The sequence below is a fragment of the Knufia obscura genome, assembly GCF_036327395.1.
Source record: "Knufia obscura strain CCFEE 5817 isolate CBS 148926 chromosome Unknown scaffold_9, whole genome shotgun sequence".
Classification (NCBI taxonomy): Eukaryota; Fungi; Ascomycota; class Eurotiomycetes; order Chaetothyriales; family Trichomeriaceae; genus Knufia; species Knufia obscura.
In genome coordinates, this window is record NW_027042695.1 from 2,998 (window position 1) to 13,610 (window position 10,613).

The 10,613-nt window shown below is 50.2% G+C and overlaps 2 protein-coding genes across 2 annotated transcripts; both read right to left on the reverse strand.

Moving 5' to 3' along the window:
* Positions 1–1,195: 1,195 nt before the first annotated feature.
* Positions 1,196–2,425, reverse strand: PMZ80_007331 (uncharacterized protein; the record flags this gene model as incomplete). Its single annotated transcript, XM_064875739.1, has 1 exon — positions 1,196–2,425. One exon carries the CDS (start codon positions 2,423–2,425, stop codon positions 1,196–1,198), a length of 1,230 nt encoding a protein of 409 aa, XP_064728003.1.
* A 573-nt stretch (positions 2,426–2,998) lies between these two features.
* CCDC25 (Coiled-coil domain-containing protein 25) lies at positions 2,999–3,842 on the reverse strand (the record flags this gene model as incomplete). The annotated part of the gene is made up of 4 exons (XM_064875740.1): positions 2,999–3,396; positions 3,453–3,595; positions 3,684–3,723; positions 3,770–3,842. 4 exons carry the CDS (start codon positions 3,840–3,842, stop codon positions 2,999–3,001), a joined length of 654 nt encoding a protein of 217 aa, XP_064728004.1.
* Between the last annotated feature and the right edge of the window lie 6,771 nt (positions 3,843–10,613).

Here is a 10,613-nt window from a genome sequence, read left to right on the forward strand (position 1 = left end):
TGGCAGGACATCAAGATAGAATGGTCATCGTAGTAGTCTGACCTTCTGTCATATTGGTATATGCGGCTACTAACCCAACATCATATTCATCCCATCTCATGTTACACAGAAATGAACCACAAGCATGACCAGATCTAACATCCGAGCGGTTCACCCCACCGCTACGATAGCCCAACACTGCAGTCACGGTACTCTCGTCGCCAGCTTGTTGAAGTCCTACATGACATACACAGTAGTACACTCGTACTGGCCGGCTGACAGCAACACTGCAGGTTAGAGACATATCGCCCGCAGAAGACACGACCAATAACTAGCATCACGAAACCACAACTTATTTCTTAACGAGGAAGACATGCATGAACAAGATGAAAAGCACCTCATCACCAAGCCGTAGCTAAGTACGTCCGAACCATAACGGCGCAGACACGATCCATGACAACTTAGAAAGGATGATTGTCAGCTTTGTGATAACGATCCAGGCACGTACGGTAAGAATAACTGAAGGAAAGAGCGACCGAAAACGAAGAAGGTGCAACCGGCAAAGAGGAAGGCACGACCGATGGATAATCGGGAAGGAACGCGCGGGTGATAAGGCAGGTACGACGAGTATCTACTATCAAGGAAGGCACGACCGACAACGGGAAAGGTACGATGAATGCACGAGGAAGGCGCGATCATCAAGTCACAAGCTGAGGAAGGCACGATGGAGTAATTACCTATGCGAAGAGAGGTACGCTTCATCTCAATAACAGCGCAAGTGCATCGTTGTGCTAAAATACGATTTGGCTGACAGGCGTACCCCTCAGCGGTTGCCAGGTACTTCATAGGGTGTCACATTTGCGCAAGGTCAAGTTGCGGAAGAATCCTAACGAAGCAGGAAGAAAAGTCAAGAGTATGTTTCGAAGCCACGTAGTAAATAGCCCGATAGCTCAAATTGTTCCATTGCGAAGTGCTTCAGCTTCCTTGCGAGGAATACTATATAGCGCAGGCTCAAAAACTCCTTTCGACGCTCCATGTCGACTAGGGTCAATTCCTATGATGAACCAGTTCTGCGATGATGGGTATCATTCAAAAGCACACGTCCGACTTGTTGCCTTTCCATTCCAGCCTTGTTGCAATGCTATGCCGGCTGCCAGCCCAGTCCAACCATGTACTCCGTCCTGAATGACTCCTAAATAAATGTCTGTGCCTGATATTACGCAGGCATAGGACTGGTAGGCGCTGTAACCATCTGTGGCTCCCTGAAGTAGTCCTGTGCGCCATTCTCTCGTGGCGTTTCTCTGATTCGATCTCTCGCAATGCTCAAGCCTCCTATGCTGTCGTTCCTCGCATGGTATAGACTCCGATCTCTTTCTTTGTCGCCATGGCCCAGAAGGCCACTCCTGACACTTGCACCGTCCCCTGCCGGCTTATTGGAGATGTAACTGTTGCGTTCTGAGGTCAATGCCGGGGCAGTGACGCCACTAGCGCTGATGAGACTTGCGCGTTCGACATTCATGGCTGATATTGAGCGTGGGTAGTGGACCGAGGCGTTGTCTCGGAAAGAGGCATTGTCGTCTCGGTTGTTCGCGTTTGGATGTGCTGAGCCAGACAGGACGGAAAGGGGCAGGGACTCGCGCGAGCCACCAAACATTGATTGAGGGGCTAATGCCCGCATTGAGGCATTGGTATCGACGCTGTTCCTTCTCCGACGCTTGCTGGAGGAGGCCAGTGTTAGCATTGAGGCATCATCGCTGAGCACGTTATTTGCAGTTGCAGTGTGGTATGTTGCTGGGTGATGGCTGTTAGATACAAGGTGAGCTGGGACGGCGCTGGCAGGCTGTGTCGAGCTGTAGACGGGATTGGAGCCTGCTATGTTTGGTGGAGCGATGACTGGGGTAGTGGACTGCATAGTGGTCAAGGTTGTAGTCATTGATCTCAACGACGGCTCGCGCGACGAGAAGGTGCTGTCTCTGTCGCCTTCTGTTCGGGGAGCTGTAGCACTTGTCCCAGCTCCAGAGACTGTGGTCTCGGCGGTTGTGCCCAACGTCGGCGCCCTTGACTTTGGTGGATTTTGGCCATCCTGGGAAAGGGTCATAGAAACCTTGCCCCGCGAGTCCAAGCTATTTCTAGATGCAGCCGAGGAGAGTGGCACTGATGATGGGGTGTGACCGTTTGGCTGGCCATTCGTCTGCTCAGACCGTACCGGGGATGCGTGCTTCGATGGACTGTTCTTAACACTTCCCATGCCCAACTTTCTCCCACCTGACTGCCTTGAGCTGGCAGGTTCGGTATGCAGGTTCTTCAGGTTCGCCAATCGTTTCATCCAATTTGCGAAAGGTCGTCTTCGCGCATGCCTGTCTTGATGCTTCGTTAGCGGTGTTGATTGATTTGAAGGAGGATCTATCTCACCATGCGTGTGCGTTTGGACCTCGGTCGAAGCCATAGTGGCTGCTGGCCTAGATGCGACTCGAGATCGGGATTTGCAATAGCCTCCGATTCCAGGTCGTGCTCGTCGGGTTGGTGAAAGGCAGGACAAAGAAATTGGACAGGCTGCAAGGTGGACGCTTGCGCAATGGACCACGATCTAGGATTAAGGGTGTTGTGGCTGGAAATGAAGACAGTGATGTCGATAGTTACTATGGTTTCAATGTGACATACAGTGATATGGGTAAGAGCGACGGGGGCTGGTACACTGCACTAGAAGATAGGAAGGTACAACATGTCTCACTTTGCACGTATCGCAATTGACTTGTCAATAACATGCCTCGAGCACGTGTCAACCAGAGTTTCAATTCGCGACTGCGCTCCCAGCCTTGTCCGCCTTACCCCTGCAGCGAGCTCCTTTCCCCATATCTCTCAAAACTCAATCTTATCGATAACTTGCCACGCTGTCAGTTACGATCTGCTCGATGAGGTGCGAACAGTAGAGTTAATGGACAATCGTGAAGATAATTGAGGTAACTGATTAACCCTGACAATGAGTAACAGGACTTATCCCGTGGCTCAAGCTGCGCTATCACATAAAGTCGTCCTCATAAAAGCCAGCATCTCGCTCCTGATTGCTGATCATGTTTTCCTCCTGAAACATATCATCATAAGCATGATCCTTCTGCCATTTCTTCTGCTCTCTCTCCTGCTTCTCCTGCCTATCCTTGGCTTTCTGCTCCTCCCTTCTAAGTCTCTCAGCCTTGTTCTTCTGCTTCTGATCTTCCTCACGTTCAGCTCGTAGATCGGGGAACTTTTCGATTTTGGTCTTGTTCAATCGATTCACGATAACGTTTTGTCTGACTGGAACATGGATTTTCTTGACCATCTTTTGGTCATGGAAGGACACTTGTCCTGCTGCCATAGAGGCGTCCTTTCGGAGATTCGACCATGGTGTGTAGATGATCGTCACGTTGTCTTTCTTGTTACCTGGAGCCCGTGGTTGAATATTGACCATCTCGTGACTTCATTACTTGCTGCCTTACCTTCGATCGAGTTTGCTTTAGTAAGTTGTGCACAGTCCTCGAGTAACTCCTTTGGTATCGACGTCCATGTCTCGCCTGGTCTCATCCGTACATAGACATGAGCACTGGATAGGTTGTCCACATGGAACTGTGCTACATCAGGACTGCTTGAGAAGTACTGGAGGCCGGGTTATCGTACCCTTGGAGCAGCATGTCAGATGTGCATTCGGCCGAGAAGTTTTGACTGCCTACCACACATCTTCATCCCATCCAAACTTGATCAAATCCTCATCTTCATGACTCAGCTCTAATATTTGGCGTGGTGGCCGACGACTTACTCTCGATCTTGTCCTTGCCCACGTAAATGAATGCGGGCGGGTCCACCACGGTGGACTTGAAGTAGTACACCATAGTTTTCGCGCCTGAAATGATCAACGCGTGGTTGAAGGATTCGCTGCGAGTTGATTTCTGGGCTTGTAGAGTTGCCACAAACCTAGACGAATTGCAGTGCGTCGATCGTGGTGACTGAGACGTGGAAGCGCCATCGAGTCGGACGAAAGTATTCCGGTTAGTGGGCACAAAAGAACAAGCAGCATGATCGTGGCCAAGCCTAACACTTTAGCGTCTTGGCTGGACCCATGTCCCACTTCCACCAGACCTTGTACCTTTGCATTTAAGTATTTGTAGCTGAACTCAATCCAGCTTCTTTGCAACGCTGTGCTCAGCTCGAGGTATGGGTATAGCACGCCTCACGCTATCGCTACCAAATAGTTTCAACCACATGCAGACCCGGTGCCGACCTTCCCCGACGAGTGGAAGATGCTTTGTGCTTCTGTACAAATGTTGATAAAATTTGCAGGGAGTAAGGCACTGCTAATTTTATCCTACTGTCAACAATGACGGGCTACATAATACACGGACAAGCTAGAAGACGGCGTTCAGCGTCGCTAGGGACAGTGTCTGGAGTCAAAAATGATGTAAAGAGCCTGTTCCAGGCACGAAGACGGAAGCAAACCATGATGGGTGGAAGCGATCGACTTGTGCACCAATCCAAGCACACCAAAATTCACCGAGTGCCTCCCATGTCCACGGACACAGTTAAACCTGTAGCAAAGTGCAAATTTCACTGTGACAGTACTCAAAAATAGTCTTATGCCAGGCACTGGTCGTTGCCAAAATGCAAAGCGCAACATCAATTCCACGCTTCACAGGCTTCGACGAATGTGGCTGAGGCAGCGGTACCACTCCAAGGTCTGCATCCGCCGACCATAGTTGATCCTTTACGGTACCTGTCCATACGCAGAAGTCGGTGGAGCTGATGAAGGCCCGCAGTGGAATACTTGACGCAATGTCTGGGAGCCCATTATGGGGGTACCCTATGATGCAGACCGCCTGCAAGACGGCTCGAAATGTGGATTGACACCTACTGATAAAGGCTCAGTGCTCAGGAAGGTTCGAGCACAAATAGGAAACGCTTACGGCCTGCCCGACACTAACATTGATGGTATGAATTCCGGTGTGGAGCATCAGCCTATTTTGCTTCTGTGAGTGAAACCCAAAAAGGAAGCCAACGAACGAATGTGGAAATGTAAAGCGCATACCGCAGTAATCGTACAGCACAGTGCCCCACGAAAGAGGAAGCGTGTAACGTTGCTGGCTTAATTCGTGTGTCGTGGATCTGCTTTGAACAGAGGCGGCACTGTCATGTGCTCAACGCGACATGCGAAGAGGCATCGTTGTTCGCAACTAGTACATCTGCATTCCTGCAGCAATTTTGGTCAGCCCCGCTGCACCTTTCCGCCCGTGGCCAACCGGTAGCCGAGAACCGAAATCCGTTCCTTGGCGAGCTACTCCTACCTCTATCCGAAGTCGAGCTCGGAAAGCTGTGTTGGAGCTAGCACGCGCTGGTAGGGGAGCCGTTGGCGACACCCCAGGATTCCGCACGTGCAAGCCCATCGTAGCGAGTGTCGGGACGATGGCGACGATCGACTCTGCAGCGCTGATCCTTTGCCGCGTCACAGTACTCCAGGTTCTGCTGGAACCGAGGAATCTTGGCGTAGCGGTCTGCATGTCTAAGGACTTTTGGGAAATTGGTTATACACAAAGTCAACGAAGGGACTTATTTAGGAATGATTGGCCTTGGTAAGGGCAGAGGTGCCGTTCAGATTTCGGAGCTGCGAAAGGATTAGGTGGTTTGTGTGACACGGCTTTAGCTACCGTACACTTTAGGTGTAGTGCTCAGCTGTTCATGATATTCGCAGTACCTATCAACGACAAAGTCTTATCACAGTGGCTTCGTATTCAGCACTGGAATGGACAGTCAATACAGTGGATGAGTAGGATCCCCAGGATGATCGTTTCTACACTGGCTTTGGCTTTAGCAAATGCAACGTGTGATCTTGGCACCCGAAGCCGCACAGGACGCGAGCAAAGCGGATCGATCATCCACCTCGGCTCCTGACAAAACCTTTTCCTCCGGCTGTTTGCACCTTCTGGTTCACCCTGAAACGCATCTACGTCCCTCAGAAGTACCCAAACGTCGTACATGAGACACGCCTAGACATTACCCAAAGACGCTATGCGACCTGCGAAAATCCAAGGGCTTAGTGTACTTTAGATTATCTATCTATCAGATATCAGCTGCTCGTATCTGGGGCTGCTTCCGAGCATCATCATCTTGAAGTAGTGCAGGTCCACTGCACTAATGCAGCCACTTTATACAACGTCAGGTCGCATTCCGCGTTCATTGATGTTCTAAGTGAAAATAAGCTCAGCACATCGACAAGTTAAGCCTATGTCATGAGCACAGTGGGACAAGACAGGGACGTCTGAAATCTGAACTTGTGATACAAGCGAATCATAACTTTAGATAGTTGATAATATGTTGCAGCTAGTTTCTGTGCTGCTATAAACTAAAACAGTCTCTCAACGCATTACCTCAGGTTGCAGTAGGTACAGCGCTGCAGACCCATGGTGAAACAAGCCGCAGATCCACCCCATGCCATGAAAGGCAACATGGACAGCTCGCTTGTCTGAAAAGACGCTACGTCGGCAACAGACCCAAGCCAGTGTATGTATGGAGATACACTAACATGTCGTAGTGTACCCACCAGCTTCCGCTGCCCACTTACCATGTTATCATTTCACCAAGTTATCATTTTCGTCACATTATTGTTCTACAGCCACCGCCAGCAAGCGCCGACAATGTCTAAAGATCTTCGTCTTAGCCTCTGTACTCCTGGCACTTGTTCATGCGTATCAACAGGAAACCACAAAGCAGTCTACGGAGGAAAATGCCGACTTACTAGCACCTAGGCAAGGTCATCTCTTGTCAGGCCGAAAAGAGACTACTGCCGTCCGTTGTCATAAATGAGGCTGAAAAGAGCAGACTCCAGCTCGACATACGTGCTTAACTTCCGCCGCGCTACATCGTGTCGCGTAGCCGAAATTGAATGCATGTATCGCTATACACGAGGCTGTAATGTTCTTCCACACGTGTTCTTTTTCGAGCTCCCTGGTCTATCGACCGGCAAATGCATGGCTCTGCACGAGTCATTTGTCATCCACGAGAAGCTGAAGTTAATTCGTCGTGCTCCGCACTTATTAGCCCGAAGTCAAAAATCCACTGATTTCCTTGAGCACAACTTAACTTCGGTGAGAGAAGTAAATTAGGAACAAGGTTCGCATTGACCGGGCAGTCTGCGAGAAGGTAAAGCTGCTCACAGTTCACAATTAGCCTGTTTCTGAACCCAAACTCGCGGTGTGAAACCCAATGCAAGCATGGCTGATCACGATTAAAAGGATTCGTGAGTCCTAGATACGACGCAAAGCAATTTCTAGGACCAGGTTCTATCCCTTCCATCTTCAACTCATTTCTACCGTGCCACGTTCACACTTCGCTGTGTTTCACTAAGCGCTAGGAATAGGCGAGCTCCATCGCGAAGAAGGACACATCCATAAACGCTCGACATCCAGTAACAAAATGTCTATCCTTCAGGCTCGTCCGACCTCTGAGTCACACAAAATGTCACGCAGCAGCAAGATGGATGTCCGGACGGCTCTCAGTCGGGCACAAGAAAGCGAGTCAGAAACGCTAGACTCTCAAACAGAAGCAACACTCACATCAGAGCTGGACCGGATATGGGCGAGAATTCAAGCACAGCCTAACTCGTATACGATGGACCTAATCGAGTTCGGCGTTTTCAACAGATACCGAGCTCAGTCTCGATTTCAAAACGAGATCGCACGGAAAGCCATCGAACGGTATTGGAACAGCAGAAGCGCGGCCGACAGTCATTGAATGGGCATTTGTGATGAAGATTGTGAGTTAATATTGCCATACACCAGTGTGCATAACTCACCTCTCGGATCAGACAATCATGATGGAAACTGTTTTTCAAAGTTGCAAGCATGGCCGGGTCCAGGATTTAGCGGAGGATTAGACCACGGATGGAGCATATGTCGGATTGCGTCTGTTAGCACGTCACAAACACGGCATCTTCGCAAGCGAAGGCGCGCTTGAAGGCAACGGTTAGCGGGCGAAACGGAGTAGCATGGGATTTCACTACTGGAACGTCTCTTTAGCTTGAGCCATGGATTTCTTAGGGCAGCAAGGCTTTGGGTTGGATGCAACCTGAGACCCCTGTTGTTAACGCTAGTTTAATTGGCCGGCTGCCATCTTGCTATGGGCAGATAACGTTCGTGCATGATCAGATGCCGTCCAAGCTGCTTACTCGATTCGAAGGTGCGCTCTGACCTCGGTCCTTATATGCGTATATGTCGACGATCCTTTCACAATCCAGTCTCTATGAGTATGTCTGCCGTGCGAATGAATGGGTTCACAGAATGTTTGTGAAGCAGCCATGGGGATGACAAAGACAAGGAAGACTAAGGCTGCCACTTTCGTGGGGGTGGGGACTCCCATTCCCGACGCTTTTACGACGCTTACCAGGGCCAAGTATTGGCGCGGAAGCTCTGCGAAATGACATGCTCACTTGCTGTCCAGCCTCTGGCGTATCATGCACCACGCCAGCACCCACCTGCACTTTTGCTCTGTCCAGACTTACTGCATAACGGAAACTTCACGATGCTTTGCCCATTAGCAAGTCACCGACATCGCATATTGACGAGCACATATTGCTACAAGCAATAGACGCAACGGCAGCTTTGGTCTACACAGGGTCGAGCAGGGGCACCACAATCGAGTCCTCCCTAGCGAGCCCACGTCTATGGAATCAGCTCTATAAGCAACACCGTTGTCTCTTTTGCTGTGGTGAGAAGCCTTCAATCTGCTCAACTATTGTCACTACGGCATAACAGGTCTTTCCGAAACGACAGCTATGGCAACTTGTTCAAGACCGTCACCGTGAATCCTCCATCCTTGAGACGAACCTCTTACTAGCAGGCACCGCTGTAATCGCCAAGCCTGTTCCCTCAATAATTGGCGGAGTCTTTTCACCCACCATCGACTGTCCTCTCTCGATAGCACCATGCTCCGCAACACAGTAAGGGAGATAAAATCATGCTTAGTATGAAATATTCGTCTACATCTGAAGAGTCGATCATGAGATAATGAGATTATTCGTATGGTGCAGTGTGCAATAAGAGCGCTTACAAGGTGGTGTCTTTGAGCCATATTGTCGAACTCCGCCAATTATTGAGGGAACAGGCTTGTCGCTACGGATGCCTCAAGACAAGCATCGTGTCAGCACAATCTAAAGGACCAATCACTGGGTGCATAATCAGTGGTGCGCAAACAAAACAGTTGAGGTCAAGACTTCATTGAAACAGACTCGCACAACCAAGGATTGTTTCTTGAATATCCACGGAGCGCTAACCCCCGAGGTAAGTCCCGGAACTGTTCGAACAACTGGACTTGTTCGATTGTATCGAAGATCCTAGTATGACGTGTACAGCTATCTGTTGCAGTGCCAATTGATACATCGAGGTACCACGCTTAGCATACAACAGCCGTGAGCAGACCATGGAATCCGCAACCACAATTACCCAAGCCACGCTGGACCAGGCCTATATTACGACAATTGCTCGACATCAATCACGTTCCCCTTCTATCGAGTCCACAACGGCAGACATAGTCCGCCACTGTTCAGACCATGAGGGGGTTGTTACGATTAAGCCTCTCCGCTTGGCCACTACTTACGCCGCCTACTATGCAGGCTATGCGTGTGGCATGGGCTCTTCTGTACGACAACCACTGCTTCTGACACCAGGCGGAACCAGGCACGTACCGGAAAACCAAGATGAGCGCTTCTCACCAAAACTTTTTAGGCAAGTCAGGCGTGATGAGGTGCCCACGTTGGTTTTCCGGGGTGTGCCAGGTGACTTACGGGATGATACTCGGTCATGGTAATTGACTTTACGAGAGTGGACTTCCGGGCATGTTCGGTAAAGCCGAATTTTGCCCGGGTTCTCGGCAAGAGTCAAAATCGAAGGTGGTTTCCTATTCGGTAGACTGGCAGACAGCGGTCATTTGCGCATGGCCATCGTCATCTCGAGAGTGAGGCGCTCAAGGTTTGCGTCTCGGAAAGTCTAACAGCAAATAACCTCGCACAGCCACCGAGGGTCACCCGGGAGCGTCAGAGCGTGGCCCAAGCTTGGGACTCGGCAATATTGCCGACAATATGCTTGTTGTTGCCAAGCGTTTCGGCCTGGCGCGCTTGGACGCAACCGTCCCGCGTGTCGAGAACAATGACTTCTTCTGTTTGTTCTTCGTGTTACCGTGAACGTGTCGCCACTCTTGTACTCGCTGCTGTATCGACGGCGGGGTATACGAACACTATCCCTACAGCTTACGCATGCTTATACTACAGATGTACCTACGCATCTGTCAATGAATCATCGATCAGGGACTCGGTCTCTGGCGAAACCACCTGCAGAGTCCTCGTGCGGGTCCGATCCTCAACACAGCTGCCGGCTATGTTCAACGGGTTCTGTATGCCATGATCACCGTCAGAATGTTATCTGGTGCTTGTCAGACGCTCGCGGATGACCACTATCCTTTGATCGTGTGCTTCCGCCAAATTTCGTGCTTTGTTCCAGCATATCCACAGCCGGATGCGAGTATTCCTTTGTCTATGGCAAGCATGTGGAAAGGTTTCAAATTGATCATCTATTCCTGCTTCTCTCCATTCTAGGTTCTATCTTCTCCCACAACCATTAACC